General features: G+C 37.7%; 1 protein-coding gene and 1 pseudogene across 2 annotated transcripts in view; both read right to left on the reverse strand.

Annotated features, from left to right (window-relative positions):
• Positions 1–3,999: 3,999 nt before the first annotated feature.
• Positions 4,000–7,309, reverse strand: LOC308434375 (atypical kinase COQ8B, mitochondrial-like; annotated as a pseudogene). Its single transcript has 2 exons — positions 7,259–7,309; positions 4,000–5,136 (listed from the first exon to the last, which is right to left on the reverse strand). The product of its transcript is annotated as an atypical kinase COQ8B, mitochondrial-like (transcript).
• Positions 7,310–8,944: 1,635 nt separating this feature from the next.
• The window catches only part of SLC25A36 (solute carrier family 25 member 36), a 29,118-nt gene continuing 15,654 nt past the window's right edge, over positions 8,945–22,408 (reverse strand). Inside the window, exons 4-7 of the mRNA XM_080934301.1 lie at positions 21,972–22,072; positions 14,708–14,774; positions 12,792–13,081; positions 8,945–12,289 (exon numbers count right to left, since the gene is read on the reverse strand). Coding sequence (XP_080790427.1) covers positions 12,096–12,289; positions 12,792–13,081; positions 14,708–14,774; positions 21,972–22,072 — 652 coding nt within the window. The 3' untranslated portion in view covers positions 8,945–12,095. The remainder of the gene's footprint in view (positions 12,290–12,791; positions 13,082–14,707; positions 14,775–21,971; positions 22,073–22,408) is intronic.

A 22,408-nucleotide genomic window follows, 5' to 3' on the forward strand; every position in this document is an offset into this window, starting at 1 on the left:
TAATCCAATTTTGTCATGACTTACTACCTTTTTTTTTTTTTTTTTTTTAACGAAACATCATGAATAGAGCTGGTGAGATAACTCAGTGCTTAAGTGTGGTGTGGCTCTCACAGAGGTTCAAATTTTGGTTTCTAGCACCCATGTCAAACAGTACATAACACCTCTAACTCCAGGTCCAGGGGTTCCGACTCTCACCACTGACCTCTGCAAAAAAATACATGGACACACATGTATAAATACTTTTTTTTTTGTCATGAGTTTGAAACACGGTAGATCAGATTTGTAATCCTAGCATTAAGGAGACAGAAGCAGGTGACTCTAAGTTTAAGTCCAGCCTGGTCTACACAAAGAGTTCCAGGCCAGACTGAGTTACAGAGATTCTGTCTCAGAAGAAACCAAAAAGACCTTTAAAAAGCCAGAAGTAACTTTAATTTGTAACAAGTCCATGAGACCGGCCTGCAGCTTTTCTTATCGCTTTCATATTGAGGTATAACTCATCAGAAAGAAGAGCACACAGAGTCTGTTTGCTACCCTCTGGGAAAATGTGTAAGTCTGGAGTGATCTGATCCTTGTGTGGGGATAGAACAGATGGCTAAAACCTTCAGGGATACTCTGTACGTGCAGGCAGGTATTGATAATTTTGTCAATCCTCATATTTGCAATTTTATTAACATTTCCATGATCACACAATTAAGACGAGCTGCAATTTGCTCTTTTTTTTTCCTTTGTAGCAGAAATCAAAAAGTCTAGTGATTGAAGCAGGTTTTATTTTTCTTGCACATCAGAGGTGGACTGCCCAGAGGGTTGTGGTAGATGCTCCTGGCACCCAGATTCCTTGCTTTCTGCTCTGTCCCATAGGTATGCTTCTGACAGCTTTGTTCCTGGCTGGTTGGCTTGAAGCATGATGGTCTCATTCTGGGCAAGATGAAGTAAAGGGGACAAGATGTGGTCAGAGTTGAGACAGGCACATTGGTCTTTATCCATCGTCAGAACCACAGAGACGGGCACACTGAGTATACGCTGTGCGTTTGAAAAGTGCAGATGCATGGGCATGGACAGCTCTCCAACTGCTCTAGCCAAGGCTGCAGTGATTAGCAGCTGAAAAGCAGGAACGAAAACCAGAGACATGAGTAACAGCACAAAAAGAATTGGCGTCAAAGACTAAACACCTAACCAAGAAATGTCTGCTATGTCCAGGCCGGAGGTGTGCTTGGGAAGGAACTCTAGGTAAGGCCATCTAGGTGTGATGCCTCTGGGAAACTTAAATTCTTACCCCAGTGCTCAAAGTAGGTACTTCCCAAGCGATGGAGGCATCCCTGGGTCAACAGCATGGACCTGTCAGGTCTGATTTAGCTATTGCTGCCACCTAGTGGCCGTCTTTCTTTAATGGAGGCCGAAATCTAAGTGCTAAGTATTCCTTGAGGCCAGGAAACCATTGACAAACTGTGTGTGTGTGTGTGTGTGTGTGTGTGTATACTAGACTTGAACTCCATGTATGTTTAATTATTTCTGCCTCATAAGCACCACCATTTGTGAACTAAGAATGTGGTCTGCAATTCAAAATGGGGCCACTTCAAAGGGAAAAAAAGTGTGAGAATTGGACCTGTGACTACAGGCGTGTTATATCATGCGATGCACCACACCTAAGCTTCTGGCCTTAAGATCTTTTCAATGGTCTAAGGAAGGTACATCTGAAGCACACAAGTAACACTCAAAATAGCATATACACATATACACACTAAAGATGAACGATTATATGGTTCTGCAGATCTGGTGACAGTAATACATGGCCTACAGGGTTGAGTCACTCAGGGACTTGAAACTTTTGGGCCCTGAAAATTTAGAGGCCCAGGTCTACAAAGACTGAAACAATTCTGCAAACCTAGGTGCCTATTTGAATTATAAGATGGATTTGCCACAATGGCTCTTTATGTCTAGAAGCAAGAAGAGCAGCTGTTTTAGTCAGTGGAACTGTCACCATTCAGGGATATGATGGTATCTCAAAGGCGCACTTGTGGTTCTGGCCCACTTCCAGTGGTAACTGGACAGGTACAGGAGACCACGTGTTCTAAAATGGTACAGTAACCAGATGCCAGTCCTTTCAAAGATGGAGGTTTAGGTTTTACTCAGTGTGGAGTCACTGAGCCTACATTAAGAACTAAGGAGAGTCTAGAGGCCACCTTTAGTGTTTGGAGCTGGGTCTCATTCCAGCAGCTGTCCTCCCAATCCTTCTGCAGGAAGAGCCACACACGGGAGTCTGGGGTCCGGAGCTGCTTCTGAAACACAATGGGAGCAGCAGCTCTGACTGAGTAGTGTGATGAGCAGAGATGCTCTGAGAAGTCAGAGCTGTTGCTTACAGCCCTTCAGGCATTTGAACTTCTTACCGGATGCCTGTACGCTTCTAGTCACACTGACTGGAGTCTTTCTTGCCCTTTTTATCTTTTATTTGTCAAGATATAGCCGTTGATGTTACAAATGTTTCTTATTTTCTACCCAATTGACAGCTTTTACCTAATTTCCTCCCCCCCCCCCCATTTAGGGATTAATTTGATTGTTTCCTACTTTCAGTTAGAAACTTACAGCATTGATTTCGTGTTTTCCCCCTTAGTGTAATAGTTTGAGTTGTTCTCTACCCTTTGGGGAATATTCTTTTCTGAAAGCTTTGAAACCTTTTATATTACTTCAAAATTGTTTCCTTGACAAATCTCACAATTTCTTTGATGCTGTTTAACTCCAGCATACTGGTGAGGTTGTTCCAGGTATATTTCTATATTCCTTTCTAAAGTTTTTCTTTTTTAAACATTCATTCTGACTTCCTGTCACCCAACACATGGTTTAACTTGAATACACCATATTCATTGTCTAGAGTGTTCTGTAAATGCCAACTCGATAGTCAGTCGGATGTTGCTTATAACAAGTATGTATTTAGTGATTTTGTTGTTGTACCAAGATAGTGTTGATATATTCAACCTTTTAGATTTCTTGTAGATGTTTTTATTCTTAGGTAAGTTTTTATGTGTATCCATGTTTGCTTATATGTACACCACATATATGTCTATTGCCTGTGCCAGAGCAGGATGTTGGAATCACTGCAATTGGAGTCACAGTCAGGGTTTCTCTGTGTAGTCCTGGCTGTCCTTGAATTTGCCGAGATACACCTGCTTCTGCCTCCCAGTGCTGGGATTAAAGACTTGCACCACCATGCCTGGCAGTCAGACTGTTTATGTAGGTGCTGGGAATTGAACCCAGGTCCCCTGCAAGGGCAGCCAAGTGCTAACTGATGAGCCATCTTTCCAGGCTGACATTTTTCTATTAAGAGCTTATTTATAGAGATATTTTGACATTCACGAGATAAAGTCCCACATCAACCCATATGACCTACACTGTGTTCTGTGTCCCCATAGACAACACATACCTGGTCACAAGGGGAAATTGGTATCCATGGGATGATGCTCCTCTACCTTAGCCTGCAAATCAGCATTAACTATATTGCAGAAGTTTATGTGAGTGCCACTCTGGAAAACTCACATTAACTCACAAAAGCATACAACTGAGTGCAGACAGGAACGGGACTGTTGTCCCACTATTTTTATTTATTCTCTCTTCTTCCCCTTGGTTGTTGTGCACACCCAAATAAACGTAAGATTAAAAAAGCAGAACTATAGGGCATGTACAAACTCATGGCTCTTTTTTGGGGGGAGGGAGAAGAATGACTTTATTCATAGGGAAGGATCAACACATACCCTCAACCTCCAGTACATAGGCTGGAACCGGAGGAGGAGGAGGTAGCTGGTAAAGGAGCAAGGGAGACAAAGGTGAGGACCGCCTCCAATAGCCTTCTGCCCTTTCACCTGAGGACCTGGAAGACCTGGGGCGAAGGTGCACCTCCTCCACATCAGAGTGGACCCTATGAAGAGTGAAAGGGCTCACTTAGATGGTGGCAGGATTCTGCTGACTCTCAACCTCAGAATTCAACGATGCTCACTTTAGATCAGAGAGCTAACTCAAAGGGCCTGAAGATCCAAGGCAAGATCTAGGCTCTGGGACAAGAACAGAGGAGGGGACCACCCGCTGTGGAGCTGGTACCCCCATGGAATCTGTCCTGGTGGGGTCAGCAGGGAGGTCCCTAATCCAGGAGGCTGCTGACAGTAGCAGTGTCTGGTGACTGGCCCAATAGCAGTGGTAGGTGTCTTGGAAGAGGTCCGGGCTGGCGATGTAGGCGTGGAGACAGGCACAGGCTAAGGAAGCCCTAGCTAGCTTGTGGTGTAGAGCATAGATAGGTCTCCTCAGGCAGTGGGCTCAGCTGGGATGAGGCCCCGAATCCGGCGAGCAGTCTCTCCATTCCCAAAGTCACAGGTGCCTGAGGCAGCAAAGAGCTCCCCCAGAATCATCACTGTCTTAACAGGGGCGTCAGAGAATGCCTTGGTTTCAAAGCCTGTAAGAAATTTGAGGTCCTGGGATTTCTGTAGAACTCAGTCTGTCTCCATCTGCTGCAGCCTTCACCACCTCAATGTAATGGTCCGTGAACTGTTCCAAAGGCCCGGCTTGCACCAAAGTCCAGTAGAGTCACCTGGTGGCTGGAGGCATCATACAGGAAGTTGGCCCAAATGGGATCTGTCTGCGTGAACCGGAACTCAAACAGCTCCCGCAGACACAACCTCAGGAGGCAAAAGCAAATCTGATTCCAAACGTCCTGGCTCAGAACCTGGCACTGGTCTAGAGGTATTCCCCCCCAGCCAGCTCCATGCCCAGCACTCCTGTACCACGGCTGGCACTCGGCTGGCACTCGGAAGAAGGGGTCGGCAGCCAAGAGCTTCCTGAAGGTCTGGGCACAGGCGGCTTCTCTGCGGTAAGTCACAATCCCAAGCCAGCTCTTGCTGCAAAGTCTGCAGGCTCTGCTCAGCAAACAGGCCCTCAGGTAGGTAGGCCCTCACTCACCTTGAGCAGGGCTAGCAGGTTCTGCATGTCACTCTGGATGCTTTGGGCAACACCTGGGCACTAGGTTGTCACAGCCACCTCAGTCCCATCCTTTAGCATGCCTCGGTATACCTGTCCAATGGAGGCAGAAGCAAAGGGCACTTCCTCAAGTGAAGCCAGCTTATCTTGCCAGCCCTTGCCTAGCTCTTCTAGAACTCTCTGACAGGAGCATAATGGTTACCATCATGGTTCTTGGCGGCTTTCATCCCCTGTACTGGAGTGCTATAGTCCAAACTCATGGCTCTTTATTATACCGGATGATGAACGAATAACTGAAACCAGGAAGGAAACTTAAAAAATTCTTAGAGAAAAATAAAAACACAACATTCCAAAGTCCATGGGAAAAATAAGGAAAGTGGTCTTTTTAAAGATTTATTTATTTTAGATGAGTACACTGTAGCTGTCCTCAGACACACCAGAAGAGGACATCAGATCCCGTTACAGATGGTTGTGAGCCACCATGTGGTTGCTGGGAATTGAATGCAGGATCTCTGAGCCATCTCTCCAGCCCAGGAAGGTAGTCTTAAGAGTGCAGTCTACAGCTATCCGTGTGCCTACAGCAAGAAGTTAGACATCACAAATGAATTACTTAATGACACAAAGAGCCTTGGGAAAATAAAAGCAAGCCAAACCCCAAATCAGTACATGGGAAAAAAATAGTGACATCAGGGAAGAACACAATCAAATAGAAACAATAACAAAAAAGTACTAGAAATAAATGAAACAAAAATTTGGTTATTAAAACAGCTAAATGCAGCTGTTAAACCCTCAGCTAGGCTAAACAGAAATAGGACTTATTAAAAGAAGGAGAAAAAGAGTAGGAGAGGAAGGAAGGAAGGAAGAAAGGAGGGATGGAAGGAAGGAAGGAAGGAAGGAAGGAAGGAAGGAAGGAAGGAAGGAAGGAAGAAGAAAGATGAAGCCTGTTGGCAGTGGCCCACTCTGGAGGCAGAGGTAGGTAGGTGGACCTCTGAGTTTAAGGCCAGCCTGGTCTACAAAGTGAGTTCCATGACAGCTATGGCTACACACAGAGAAATTCTGTCTCAAAAAAGCAAAATAAATAAATAAATAAATGTAAGTAAACAGATGAAAAGAGAGCCATTACAAGGGATATTGATTAAATTTATAACATTATTAGATCTTACCTTAAAAATTAACATTCCACTAAACTGGAAATGCTGTAAGAAACGGAATATATATATATATGTGTGTGTGTGTGTGTGTATGAATATAACACAAAAATAACATGAAGATGAACAATTATGATTGTATTAGTAATTTAAAATCTCCAAACTAAAAAAATCAGGTCTGGATGAATCCAGTGGTGAATTTTATCAGACCTTCCAAGAACTAAAGCCAGTGTTCCTCCAAATATTCCATAGGATAGAAAAGGAAGAAACCTTACCAAACTCCTTTATGATGCCCCTATTAGCTTGATAGGAAACCCAGACACAAAAGAAAACTTCCCATCAATTTTCCTGATGAACACAGACACAAAGATTCTCAACAAATTCAAGAATACATTTAAAAAGATCATTCACAATCATGAAGCTGAATTTAGTCCAGATACAGGGATAGTTTAATCTACATATCAGTAAGTGTCACACCCTTCCCAGTAAAAGTCTCAAACACACTCAGAATAGAAGAAACATATCTCATTATTTAGAAAGCTGCACAACAAACCTGTATTTTGTTAATATAACACAAAGGTGTCCATTTTCTGTACTTATTCAATCATGCTAGAAGCTTTACACTAAAGCCACAAGCTAAGCAAATATAAGAAAAAGAGTAAATAAGTCCAAACACCTCTATTTGTAGATAGCATGATACTACACACAAGACTATAAAGAAACTACCAGAAAACTCTTAGAATGGTTGAAGACAGCAAAATGGCTGGATACAAAATTAACATAAACCCAAAAGCCTTCCTACATACCAGTAAGAAACATATTTGAGCAATAAAAGATAACACTTCTATTCACAATAGTCTAAAAGGTACCTTGGAAAAAATCTGACAAAGGTCAAGAAAAGTTTGAATAATGAACGTGCCTTAAGTTTTATGAGTTGTACAAATGTGACAGTAAAGGTGTGGTAAATATTATTTAGAGGTTTCTACCCCACCTCAGACCATTTAGTTCCCAAATAAAATTCACAAATTTAAAATATATTAGACATAAAATTCACTTTATATTTATTGAATGACTTAAAAGCACTAGAGCTGGGCAGACACCAACCCTCTCTACTTTGTCTACTTCATTGTCAAAAATCCCAAGATATCACTTGCCGTGTTCTGCCTGAGCTGCTCAGACTCCAACTGGCCGGCCCTCATGGCCATGATCTACCTACTCCATGATTTCTTCCCTCTCTTTCTTGGTCTTTCTTCAGACCCCCTAAAGCCCCACCTACCTCTCTTCTGCCTAGTTACAAGCTGCAGGCTTCTTTTCTCAACCAATAGTTTTAAATTAAAAAGCAAAGTGTGTACAACAAAAGCTGGCATTCATGAGCATTCACCCACTTTGAGGCACCAGACCTTGGGATACAGAATCTAGCATTCAAGACAGCATTAGACCAAACCTCAGCACTAATGCTGAGAAGGCAAGAATTCAAATTCCTCCTTGACATTTAGTAAAGCACACACATGCCTACCCCTTAACAAGAGACATGAACTAAATCATACCAATATCCGAGCCATAAGACAGGCCAGGTTTGATCTGGCTTCTGTGCCTATATGAACATGTAAACTCAGGAATCGTAAAACTTGACAACTGTTAAGTGGGTAGAACCAGGAGCATAATTCAGTTAAGAACAACTATTATTTAGTGTGTATGTGTGAGAGAGGTAGAGTGTCATGGTCTGCACAGGGAAGTCAAAGGACAACCTGTGGGAACTGGTTTTTCCTCCCACCATGTGGATCCCACGCAGGCAGGCAGACTTGGCAGCAAGCACCTCTGCCTGCTTAGTCATCTTACCTGCCTTCTAGCACCGTTTTTATCTACATCCCTACTATGTATGAATCCTCCTGGTTATTCGACAAGTACTTTGGTTTACAAATACTAACTTTCTTGAAATCTATTATCAGAACAAAAAAGTTAATATAAAAATATTACTACCTAGACAGAGTGCATCAATTTAATAATATAAACCAGATTCCTATTGTTCAATGTTGTAGACAAGAGTTAGATTTGATAGATGAAAAGTTCTGGGCTGAAAGATCAATAGATTTGTAAGACTGCACAACAGGTGCAAGTCATGAAGAAATTATACTATCTGACCTTTTCATACCCACAGATATTACCAAGTTTAACAGGCCCAAAGTTTTCTGCATGACTAAATGAGCAAATACGTATCTCAGAGAAGCAATGTGGTCTGTTCTACACAGCATGCCAATGCAATGACTGTCTTCTCCATCACCAAATATTAAGATATATGGTTCAAAAAACACATTTTTAAAAGCATATTTTAATTTTTAAATTTTAATTCAAGTACAAGTCAGCTAGTTAACATAAACAGAACATAAATGCACATAATTTGCAGCCATGTACAAAAATGCAATAGGAACACTCACATGGACGGGCAAAACTCATCAGTGATTGGTATGATTTAATTCACATCCACTGGGGTACATTCAAAAAGTTTTGCATAACTGATCAGAACTAGTCCTTTAGTTTCTAAAATGGACAGCATAAAAATCCAGGTACAATTAAGGAGAAACAAAGTTATATTAAAGAAGGTATGTGAGGGGGCAGAAAGCACTCTTTATTTTATATGGCAAAATTCTGTCCTGTTTACCCAGACGTATTGATCTTAGGAATGATGAAAGTCACGATAAGAGCTGTGCATCAGCTCCTCAGGGGTCCCTATTATACTGACAGTTTGGACAGGAACTGAAAAGTATGATGAAAGTCCTCAGAGAAAGGGGGAGACTGATTTCTACCACTTAAGTTTTTCAAACTAAAATGATTTCATGGTGACTTTTTTAAAAAATTAATTTTTATTTATATGAGTACACTGTAGCTGTCTTCAGACACACCAGAAGAGGGCATCAGATCTCATTACAGATGGTTGTGAGCCACCATGTGGTTGCTGGAAATTGAACTCAGGACCTCTAGAAGAGCAGCCAGTGATCTTAACTGCTGAGCCATCTCTCCATCCCCACCACAGTGGTTTTTAAAAGCCAAAATTGTTTAGACTTTAGTAAATGAACATTTATTCTCTGAACACCCCAAGTGTGCTCATCCTAACAAGGCTACTGAGAGCAGACATCCAAGTTTATGAAACAAAGGGCCAGGCTGTGTGACCTAACAATGTTGTCATGGTATCTGAATTACAACTTGAGCCCCTTTAATGAGTGAAGTTGGTTATAAACAGTTGTACATTGAGATCTGGAACAGAGTTCATGAACATGGAGGGGCAGACTTCTAATGCCAGTACTAAGGAGGCAAAGGCAGGAAAATCAGGAGACAAGGTCATCTTGGACAACAAGAGCCCCTATCACCACAAAAATAAAACGAAATTTGAAGAAAAAAAATCAACCCAACCCAACCCAAGGACAGAGATTTGGTGGTAGATCGTTCTCTGGGAGCTTAAAGCATTGTATGGTACCCACTAAAGCTTGGCATTCACCAACTGGATTATCCAAGTGTCAAGCATTTGAGTCACAGCAGTTGCTGCTGTGAGGGTTGCTTCGAGCAGCTATTGCTCCAGCCCTGAGGACATTCAATTTTCTGAAAAGACTGCAACAAAAGTATACAACAAGGTCCACCCTAGCTCTTCAAGACATTTTTTAAAAAGATGATATGATTGAAAACAAGTTTTTAGAACATCCAATGCCAAGTATGCACATTTTTTAAACATTACAATTAAAATCTTCAAAGAAATACTTCAGAGACAAACTATATAGAACATATATATGATTTTCTTTCTTTCTTTTTGATTATCGCTGTCATAAAGTAAACTATGGTAGACAATGCTAAGGGAAAAAACAAGAACAGACTGCATTGCTCCTTGCCAGTGGTTGCTCTACAAGTAAACACTTAAGACTAAAGCCCCCTTTCCTGCAGATCACATGCTAACTTTAAAAGCTGAATACAACGCACTAGAGGTTACATAAGTTTTACTTGCAAGAAACAGACTACACGTTCATCCCTGAAGGACACTTATGTTGGCTACAATGATGACATAAGCTGTTCCTGGGCTGCTGGTTCATGTCTCTCTTCATCACCTGACATCTGTGTAACACGGGAGAACATGTCCTACATTCAACATCACTAAGTGTTATGGATCTCCACAGAGCAAATGGCGCTGTATTAGGCAGTATCAATGGCACCTGAAGAAGCAAACATTACAGCCTGAGACCTTCTCTACGGATTTAACCCCCCAGGTAGGAATTTACTTTTTGGTATGTTCCGTGTAATAGATGTCAAAGCTGCAATAATTCCAAAGGTAACAATCTATACTTGCCTTTGGTCTCCAAATAGATTGGAATATTTTTAATTCCAATTGAGCACCTCAAAAACATCCAGTTACTGATTACAAGGAAGTCAAGGTGAGAAATTTAAGAGGGAATTAAACTTCATTGGTGACAGCAGAGAAAGCTCTTAACGACGAGCGGCTGCTCCATGATATTGTGGCATTACACGGCACTCTTAAAATACTGTAAGAGCTCCAAAACACACCTAAAATCCAAAAAATATTATGTATGCTGCTTCTGCCTAATACATAACAATGCTAAAAAATTAACATGAATTCTATCCTAATTCTTACCCCCTTGAAAGGCCACAAAGTGCATTCACAAAGTCATTCTGAAGAGAAAGCCATTGCACAAAATGTAAAATTAAGGTACATTGATGAGTACCACAGTAGAGTTTAATTGTAGAAGTTTTACAGGTCAGTACAGCAACATCCATAGGAAAATCTATAGAATTGCAGCAAACACCTTTATAATGGCCGTATATATTATATTAAAGTATTCAAAGATGTTGCTGACTCAATAGCAAAATTTAGAAACTGTATCTTGTTAACACAATGAACTAAAACTAGCTCACTCTGTGAGAGAGCATTTAGGGAACTAGGGCAGAAGAACATGTGCCCACTCAATCTACAGGCTCTGTGCCAACTGAGGTTCTTTGCATCTGATGGCTGAGGGTGTCTCTTTGTAATATTTATATTGTCCTAAATATTAGTATCACTTCAAGAAGCCTATAAAGGGCAAATCTGAAAATTACCATTTCCTCTACCAACCAAGAATAACCTATACAGATGTGAAATAATGCAAAAGGTAAAATTCTTAATGTAAAACTAAGCAGAAAAATTCAAGTCCCGAGTTTTCTACTTTTAAAGTAAGTAATATGTAGGTATGAGACTGTGATAATCAAATTATGAATCAAAATTGCATCCATTCCCGCATCACATAACTGGAGAAAGTATGAGGATGCTCTTTCTCTCTACATCACTGAGCAAGTATCTGCTAGCTTATTTTATAGTTCCAAACCATTAACTACGTGCATTTGATGTGTTAAAATCCACATCATGATGACTATCTTTTAGCTGTGATCAAAACATTTTAATGTTGAAAATGTGAAGCATTTAGATACTATTTCACTGGTTTTCAAAATATAGTGATTACTGGTGTCAAATAACATAAGACACTGTAACAGGCAGGTCCTTCTGGGGAACTGGGGTGTTGAGAATCTACTTGTTGTTTTACAGTACCACAGAAGTCAAGTGAGTCATCTGTAATCATCACTCTCATCTTTGGAAAGTTCCAGTACAGTAAATACTTAGGAATGATTTTGTTTAAATGACCAAAATGCTCATGGAATTAACACTATTATCTGAATGTCATAAACCAGTAAAACAAAACTGGAGCTGGTGAACAGTAGAGAAAATGGCAATCTGAGGAAGGGATGCTTTTCTAAGCATTCTCTAAGAGGTGGCCCAGGGTTTAGTCACCGAAAGATTAATGTGCTGTGGCACCTTACTTCCTAAAACCAAACTTCCACTCAGCCATAGCAGCTACATGTTTCCCAACTACCGTCTTCTGTCCACCACGCTGGCTTCAAGATTCCGTGGTCCACTGTCATCTTTTGGTCTTCCTGCTCTGCGGCATGGCAGTCCTGCTGCTATCCATTGAGTAGGTAGACCACCAGTTCATAGGTGGCCATCATAATGGCTGTGTTTGGAATCTGTCTCACCAGATGAGTTGTTAGGCCACGGTAAAGAGACCCATAGCCTTCTTCTTGAACAATTAAAGACAGTGTCTGGAAAAAAGATCTGTATTTTGTCCCTTCTTCACGTAGTCGTGTTCTTACAACTTCTGTTTAGGAAAAAAAGAAAATCATTTTACTGCAACATTACTGCTACCTTTTCACCTTCCTCATGCTGAGCATACAGCTGATCTGTCACTACAAACTCATGGCAGTGACTCAACATATAGCTTACTGAAACCAGTGAGCCTGCGCAGACATCAATACAGCCCGAGTCACCCGCACCAGGTAAGGGTGCAAAGTAAAGAAAGCCCAGTGAGCAAATGTTATCTATGAATACAGTGAAGATGAATATAGGATATATTAAAAGCAATTTTTTGGTGGGCATGTTTAATAGTAAATTGCTTGAGTCCTTCTAATTTAAAGACTTTAAATCTGGTATCCATTTCTGACATATCCTTGGGCAAATTACAATTTTTAACATTTTTTTTTGTTTTCCATTTAAAAATGATGCATAACTAGACTCAAAACTATTAAGAACAGCATCTTCTTATATGGTCATTGAGTCTTGTATGCCCCAGGCAAGCCGTCCTGGCCCAGCTCCCCGCTCACCATGTGGGTACGCTATGGTTGTGGCACAGGTCTTTGAGGTGGCAGCAGCTAGCATCATTCTCACAAAATCCGATGCTTCTTTCACAGACTGCTCTTCTGTCTCCATCACAGAAGCTGTCTTACATTCCAGTAGCTTTTGCTTTATACTTTCATAAATAACAAAATGGATAACTGTCTCTGATATGCCGGCATATGAGGCAGACATGCCCCTATAAAATCCTCTCAGTCCGTCTGTCTGATATACTTTACGAACACATTCAAAAGCACCCATTCGCTTTTCCCCACGATTCCTGCAAGAAAAAAAGGAGGGAAATATTACTGACATTAAGTACTAGAATATTTTTATTGAAGTTAACAAAATGTGTATTTTTAAAATATAGTACTCTACTAAACAATGGTCTTTTGTCAACTCATTAAAAATGTCAAGGTATAAATTTATTAGATTTCTTATTTTCCCTTAAATGTCTTATTAGATGAATATCCTGCCTTACTGAAAACATAACATACTACATTGACATTTCAGCTTCCTGCATTTCTCAAAGGGATTCAGGAGGGAGGAAATACATGCTCAGCCAACTCTTTTAGGCAACTCCACACCATGCTCAAGTGCTGACCCAAGGAAGGCTCAAAAAAGTACCAAAACCCCAAGCTCTAACACTGTCACAACTCCAGTTCTAATGAGGCTAAATGTCCTTTATTTAGTGACATGAAACAATGAGGGTCAGCACTGTCAGCACTGTGACGTGCACCATAATCTCAACACTCTGGGAAGCATAGACCGTGGATCTTTTGTGAGTGAGGCCAGCTTAGTTTATACAGTGAGTTCCAGGCCAGCCAGATCTATGTAATCAAGACACTGTCTCAAAAAAAAAAAAAAAAAAAAAAAAAAAAAAAACAAGCAAACCTCACCCCCAAAAGCCAAAGGAGGTGTTAAATTATGACACTGTACCTTAAAGTAAGGATTATAATTGGGTTTCTTTCAATTTCACAAAAGTCCACCTGAAAAGTTACCAGATAAATGTAAGCTAGACTCCCTTGTAGTAGCTTGATAAATAGTGACTCAGTCCCTACATTTACAAAGTGATTACTCAGTATCTTTCCAAATATTATCTCTTCTAGTGCCACTTAAGGGTATACAGTAGTTATTCTTAAAGGGTACAGAATCTACTCTTTCATATATACATTTATATATAGTACGTATGTATATATAAAAAAATTTGTAAAGGTACTGTAGTAATAACCGTGATAGTTTTATAATAATAGAATGTCACACTTTTAAAACCATGGGCTCTTACCTGAATTACTTTCAGATCTTTGGCTTTTAGAAATAAACTTTGTAAAGCTACAACATTCAACATTCCATTTAAAGAACTAGTCAAAATTAAATTAACTAGGCCATTTCCTTTCAAGTTTATAAATAGTATATAATTCAACATGAAATATGGAAAATGGATAATAGATAATTAACTATTAATGATCTGTGAAGTCAGCTTTATTTTCATAGCCTACAGGATAAAACATCATTTTCCAAACTACAAAACCAGGGGAAAGATGTATAAAGAATCTTAAGAATCTTAAAAATGTACAATAGTTGACCACTATGGTAGTCGAATGAGAATGGCCCCCATAGACTCATGGTGTTTGAATGCTTGGTCCTTAAACTAGGAGGTATAACCTTGTTAGAGGAGATATGTAGGAGGAAGTTTTGAGGCTTCAAAAGCCCATGTCAGTCCCAGTCAGTCTCCCAGTCTCTCTTTGTTTATTGTTTAGAATGTAAAGTTCTCAGCTATAGATACAACACCTTGGAAGACTGAAGCAGTAAGATCACCGTGTATTTGAAGGAAGCTTGTGCTCCTCCTGGGCTACAGTAAAAACCTGTCTCAGAACCAAACCAAATCAACCAAATAAAAACATACCTTGCATCAAGCTGTAACCGAGTCTTTATAAGCCAAATGGGGTTTGTTGCAGTGATTGCAGTAAAACCTAAACAAATATAGTTAAGATGATGTCAGTAGACAAGAACCACATTATTAATATTAAGGATCTTTACATTATATGAATCTATAGTAAAGAAAATGTCTACTAATGTTCAAACTATTAATTGATAAAAGTTTTATACTTTTCATTTTATGTTCAGGTTACCATGAACACCTATCACAACTCTGGCCTTCCTAAATGATTCTTTCAGGAGCAGACTCTAACCTCACCCAAAGTCTTCTAACCTACACGCAAATGGTGCTCTCTACTCTATAATCCAAGTTTACAAACAAATCTTGTGTAATCAAGAACTCAAAAGAATACATTCTACAACAGTTGCCTGGGGGCGAATCCTATCACCTGCTACACTACAAGGGAAGCCTATATTAATGGCACCACAAACTAATATTTTGGTCTTTGGACCAGAAGTTTGGCCAAGATTTTTTTTCCCCCAGTAAGTAAGTATTAGCACAAAGGTAAGATTTTTGTTAGGGTTAATAGGTGGGAGTACTTATTACCCAATTAAAATACAAATAAAAACTCTTAAAAAGTTTGTCCAAAAAATGACAAATTGGATTTTCCTTCTCACTTGTACAGACAGTGAAGGTCAGTGGGGAGAAGGCAGCTCTCTGTCATTCACATTCACCTAGGAACTAGCACTGCAGAGTAGCAGTGGCCAAAGTGGGGTGGCTCAGTTTTAGTGTAAATTAGGATCTCTGGAGCAGTGTGCTTTCTGCGACCATACATTGTCTTTTATTTCTAGGAAAACAGTATAGACAATGCAATCTTAGTGACAAAAATTTATAAAGATGTTTCATCTATATAAAAGTGTTTATTTTGTTTTTCCATTTAAGATCAATAAAAACTTTACAAAGTTAAAGAACTAGTTATTTTAAAACCTTCTATCAAATACTAACAGGTCACACAGGTTGCTTTAGAAAGATACTATACTCAGCACATTTAATATGAGAAAAAATGCTGTGATGTATTTAATCCTTCTTTAAATTATTAGAGCCAATCATAAACTCTCCTTGGCTTTTAAAGCTGCTCCTTTAAGTGAAATGATTTTCTTCAACTGTCTACTAAGGCTCTTACTGCTCTTTCCCCTTCTGCAATATGAGATCATTAACTTACTCAAACCTTACTTCTTTGTATGCCTTTTTAACACTGTAGAAATAGCTACACCTCAAATAAAGGGGTGTCCCAATTGAGCCTATTTAGAAAAACAAAGTTTGGTTTATTAAATTTTTAATAATATTTTCACTATTGTATAGTTTCTGCTTTTAAGTGCCTTTAATACTACATAAGGAGGAATGAGACCAATAACTTTGGCATTAGCAGGTAATAACATAATCAATTTAAAATGTAGAACAGATTGCCAAAGAATATCCTTTTAAATAAGAGACTCTTCTCATGAATTTATTCTTGGTGAAAGAAAAAAAAAACATGACTATCAGACTAGTTTAAATATTTGTCTTACATGCTTAGTCTGAGAATACATTTTTTTCTTCTTTGAATCTCATTTTTCTAAATGAGAAAGTTAAACTCAAAAAATTAAAATTTAAACATTTTCAGACATCAATAAAGGCTGAAACACCAACTAAATGACTCCTTGTTGCTGGGGACTGAAACCAGGGCTTCACAGCTGCTACACAAGTGGGAATTACAAAGCCACACCCCTCACCCCAATTCTTATTTACTAAACAAGAATTGTAACACCAAAATATTTATATTAGCTAGGTGTCTACACAGTAGGATGAAGAGTCTCTAATTGAAAAAGAGCAGGATAAATCCACACTATTCATTATTCACAATGATTTTAATTATTCATAGGAATAATTACGTGCCTTCTTATAAAACCTAATTTAAAAGGCATAAAGTAGAATTCCTTCTCTCGAGTTAAAAATAAAGCTATCCAATTAAAAACTTTCATTCAGCTTACTTTGTTGAAAAGATTACCACCAATTTTAAATTTAAAATAAAACACTTAGTTCAAGTTTATGCCCTTAATCATCTTCCAAGTCACAAAATCCCTCACCACATATATTTTAAATTATTACTCGGAGTACAAGATTTTTAATACTCAAATAATAACTTTAATATTTCTCTGTAAATAAACAATGTCAGAAAGCAAACAAAAGGTATTTCTCACTTAACTAAAATTCAGTATGTAATAGGTCACTATTAAAATTTAGGTAAGTGAGAACATGTTATCTTGTGATTGACATTAGCTCTACCTACTGTGATTGTTCTGGCACCACCAGAGTATAGACGATTAGCTACTCAGCAAATTACTGGCTTGGACAAGAATCTAGGCATTATTTATAGGCTTTTAGCTGTTGGTCCTTTAAAAAAAAAAAAAAAAAAAAAAAAAAGCTAACTGGTTCTTATGCTTTACAGTATTACTTTCTCTTAACCAAAAAAAAAAAAAAAAAAAAAAGAAAGAAAGCAAAAAAGTTTAAGTAGCAAAACAGACATTGGACTAATTAAATCTGGAAAAATATAACCTATTTTATAAATAAAGCAAATGAAATAAAACAAAATTTTACTATTAACAAAATGATGTGATAAGGAAATTTGTGGTTAGCCACAACTTAACATGTTTTCTTGCTACATTGACAACAAGCACACAGATGTTGGGCATGGTGATCTTGAAGTTTAGAAATTGCCTATCAGTTTTTATTCTGTTTTAGTTTTGTTACATTTTAATAAGAGACTAGTGTGTTCAGAACACCCAATAAATCACTAAACAAACTAGAAAGTACAGTGAGGAATTCACTTGTAGATTCAAAGTGTACAGAGTTCCAGAATCAGTTAAAGCAAAGCGCCAATAGAGGCATTTAGTTAGTAGTATCAGTGTTTTACTGAGAAACTTTAGAAAACTTTAAATAATTTAAGTTGTACATCAAATCAAACTCTACGTGGTAAGTCAATTAAAAATAAATAAATCCCACCTGTAGAAACTCACCAAGAATGTTTAAATGACTGATACCTACAGTATTGCATTTCAGTACCTATTTCAATTAAGTTCTGAAAGTACAAACCATATCTAACCTCCTAAGACTAAAGCATTCAAACTATTTTAAAACTTAAAGTACACTAAAACTGCTAAGACTTATTCACTATAGTCTGCATTTCTTAGAAAACAGAGACACCAGTCTTTATTTTAAAAAAAAAAAAAAAAAAAAAAAAAAAAAGCAGTAACCAAAGTATCAGTAGCCGAGAGTGGAAAGCACTGTATTAGACTTCTAAATGTTAGCTAAGCAAAGACAAAAGACAACTACTATTATTTAACAGCTGTAGGACAGCATATTAAAACTACAAACTCTAACATATTGATATATACTCTTGTCATTCTGTGGAGGTCAAGGCTGTAACAGCCAAGCTGAAGACCTCAGATTACAATGTTAACTGAATGTTTTTCCTTCTAGAAGGATAACAAAGGGGCCAGAGTTAAATCTATATGAAACACTCAACAATGCACACAAATCCGTGTCCCGCCTTCTACTCATCTACAGCTACTATAAAATCCCAGGGTGTGTTTCTTATACTAGAGGCTGCAAGAGACGCTCAGTTCAGTACTCACGAGGTGTAAGTTAGTCCATATTTCTACAGGAAGTGACCTGCGGATGGGGAGCATGAGATGACACGATCTCACTCTTTTCTCGGGAGAAATGTACAGTAAATGCCTAAAATAGACACAGGCTTTTCTGTATCATAACAACAAGCAGCGACCTCATCAGACAAATGTGTACAAACTGAATCTCACTGAAGAATTTAAAAAATATTTACTGTGAGATTTAAAAAAAAATTTAAGTTAAGAGAATATCAGAATGTGCCTTGTGTTTATAATAAAAGTGCACAGAGTACTGACAATCCCGCCATCTTCAGCAGATAGATTCAGAGTCCAAATACTTACCTAAAAGACGATCAATTTTGTCTTTCAAAGAAGAAAAAATGCTAACCTTGTCAAGGGAGAATCTAAAACAACGAAAACGAGAAGGGATTCTATGCCCCGTTTCCTGTCACTATTATCTACCGTGAAGAGTTGTAAACACTTTTATCTGTACTTTAATAATCAGATTATCTAGTGATTAAAATACACAACAGAAACACACAGAGCCCCAAGAGCACATCAGTCTGGAACTTGGCGGAACTACCGAAGCACTCACTGCTAACGGTAGTGCCTGTCACCTGGGGCTCTAGCAGTAACACTGCAGCCATACTTATGGAATAGTCTGCATTATTTGTATTAATTCTCGTGTTCTACAAAACAGAAAACAGAAAAAACGTTCACAAATAAGCATACAAAGCAGCTGTCCAACCATGCATCTGGCTGAATACTGTAAGGTAAACTTTATATTTAAGGAGTAAAACAAAAACAAAAACAAAAAAAACACACCTAACTTTACATTTAAATAACAAAGTTAAAAATCACAAAAAAAATCTTGGAAAAATGCATTCTTAAAAACAAACAAACAAAAATAAATAGATAATATATTCTGGAAGCAAATACTACTCAGTAGGTATACCGACAATACTGAATGATGATATTTATTGATATACTAGAAATTTCACACTATATGGATAAACAATAATAAAAATAGAAACTCATTTCCTTTATACTTATGTTACATATAAAAAGAATGTGTTTGTCAGGTAAACTTTTAAAAACTGGAAATTACTATAAAGAAAGAAGAAATTTAATACAAATTTTTGGCATACCAATATGTGCCAGGGTGCACTTGGAAGGTTACTCAAGATTATTTCAACAAAACCAGACACAAAACAGATATCCTATATACTATAGTAAACAGTGTCAACAGTAGCAGAAAGGTGGGTAAACACAGAAACAATTAGCATTGCTTGGATGAAATATCTTTGTAATTGAAAAATGTTTCAGTAAACAAAAACATACAGTCATTCCAGGTGTGCCCACTTACAATACTGAAAAAAAAACGACTCTCTTTAACAACACTTTTAACTAAGTTTTAATGTTTAAATGACATGTTTTAGTTAATTTGGATAATCTGTAAACTGAAACTGAAGAGAGAAGCAGTGCATGCTGACTGGTGTGGCAAAACTGCCAAGGCAATATGGTTGAGTTTTTTAATGTATTTTTTGCTACTAAGGTGACAAGGTTAGCATTTTTTTTTTTTAAGCAGCCAGTTAAAAACTCTTTCACATGATTTATCTTTAAGTACTTTGTACCTTTAAACCATTCTTCAATGTCCAAAAATATGACCTGGAAGAAAACCCAGAACCATCTGGTGCAGATTATTTTAAGAATAAATGGGGCAAAAAGCTACCTTAGTCAATCTGTACTGGACCATTCTGTTCACCAGCCATGTAGCTACACATGAAAAACTGCAAAGCTAAATGTTAATACTAACAAACAGTGCAAAGAAATGTAGAAGGCATAATTTTCAGGACAATGGAACTGTAAACAAATGAAAAAAAATTCAAATTACACAGTAAGTACACAGTGTAATAATGTCTGTATATGCATGCTTATCAATTTACCAAAATTCATCTTGGGAAACAGTATTAATGAAGATGTTATACATTTGAGAAAAGAATTGTAAAAGTTTTACTTAATTACTTTGCAATAAAAAAAAAAAACCAATAATAAATTTTGTTTATATATCCTAATAAGATATTCTGGTAAGAATTTAGATACTTTGACCCTCTAACATTGCAATAATAAATCTATAATAAACACTGTCAACTTTAATATGATTTTTTTATCTAGCTTCTTGACTTTAATTTTTTATAGTAACAGTAACATTTCTTTTAAATTTTTTGGAGTTAGATATAAATAACCCCACTGCCCCCAAACCACAAATGCTGAAATCTAGAAATATATTATTGACCTAATGTAATGGTTACTGGGTTTATAACTAAGTGGCCCAACTTTCACCAATATCCAGTCAAATACATAAGAGTTTCCTAATCAACATCTATAAATAGTGTAAGTACAAAATTCTAGTTTGTAACTAGGTAAATATTATTACACTAAGAATTAACTCTCAAAACCCAATCTATCCAGATCAATCCAGTTATTCCATGGATAAGGTCATTAAAAACTCCCAGGAATTACCTAACTTATTCAAGATCTCTAAGCTGGCAAATCAGAGGATATAGTATCTTGACTTTAAACACTACACTGTTCCTTCCAGCTTCAAAATGTCAATCAGCCAACAGTTGTAAAAATGTAAAGTCTTGAAAACAATTTGTGAAGTATATACTAGATTTATTATATAGCAGACGTTATCAATATTTTACAAATCAGTATTTCAAACATACGCTTAGTTGGTTATATATGTGGTTCAAATCAAACTATTCTAAGTAGAAAATGATTAGCAGTTTAAGGCACTCCTTGAGCACACGATGGAAAGTCAACTTATTGATCAACAGCTGATAAAAGCAGCTATGGTTTATGAAATTACAGGGCAATTTGGAAATAGGAGGTAGATTAACAATTCTCAGAAAACCGAGGGACATTTCTACAAAGAACTAAAATTCAAGGCTTTGTCTAACATGCATGGCACAGATGACTCCAGAATCAGAATGGCAAACGGATCTTTACCACTCATTCATGGAAGGTAGGCAGAGACCTGTGAGGGCTATTTGATTAAGAATCATTTCATCAGGACACTGAGTTGCTGGAAACATTTCTATACAGCATGTGCACATAAGCCAGTGTCTAATGTTCAGGTCCAGTGTGAAGTCCAGATTGTGAGGAATGAGAATATACTTTATGGTACACCAACTATAATAACTGGGCCATAATGAACCCCACAAAACTGTAGCATCTGAGCATAGGACACAAGAAATACGGCAGGCACTAAGTCCTGGCAGCATATTCCAGATAGGAGCAGAAAGTCACTAACAGAAACTGAGGACAGTAAGTGGCAGCTCTAACTCCAGTGAAAGAACGACCGGACTCTTAAAGCACGAATGCATCAAATATTAATCAATACACAGCAAAATAAATGTAGTCTTCAGTCTGCCACTTAAACCCTTAAGTACAAAGATCTAACTGATAACAGATTATATGTATAGTAAATGTTTTATTCAAATGAACAAAACCCACTTTGCACACTTTAATTATTAAAAAGCACACTAACCATCTTAATTTGATATGAAGTCATCATTAACTTTTCCAGATGTAGATGAGATTTTACTATTAAATATTCATACCTGCCATTGCAGCTGAAATCATGTGTACTTGGGTAGAATCAGGATCAAAAACACCATTCAACTTTTCCTTGCAGTTTGAATAAGCAGCAAAGTATATTGCTCTAAAAATTAAAAAAATTAGTTTTAGTAAGATATAAATCTTCAGATTTATTCAACATACCATCAGGTTTACCCATTTTTTTCCACAAAGCACGTTTAGTACTTTTTTCTTTTTTTTTTGGTTTTATAAAATGTAGTTTTATTTTATGTTACACTGCTCTTACATACTCTGCTATTTTTAAGCACATTTAGTACTTAAAAAAAAGAAAAAAAAGAAAAAGAAAAAAACAGCCAAACTCAAAGGTATAGCTCCTAGCAACCATCCCTTCCATTACACACTGAGCCATCTCACTCCCGCCACCCACTCACCCAGCATTTTCCCCAGAAGTAGCTAAGCC

The sequence above is a fragment of the Micromys minutus genome (genome assembly GCF_963924665.1).
Source record: "Micromys minutus genome assembly, chromosome: 21".
NCBI lineage: Eukaryota > Metazoa > Chordata > Mammalia > Rodentia > Muridae > Micromys > Micromys minutus.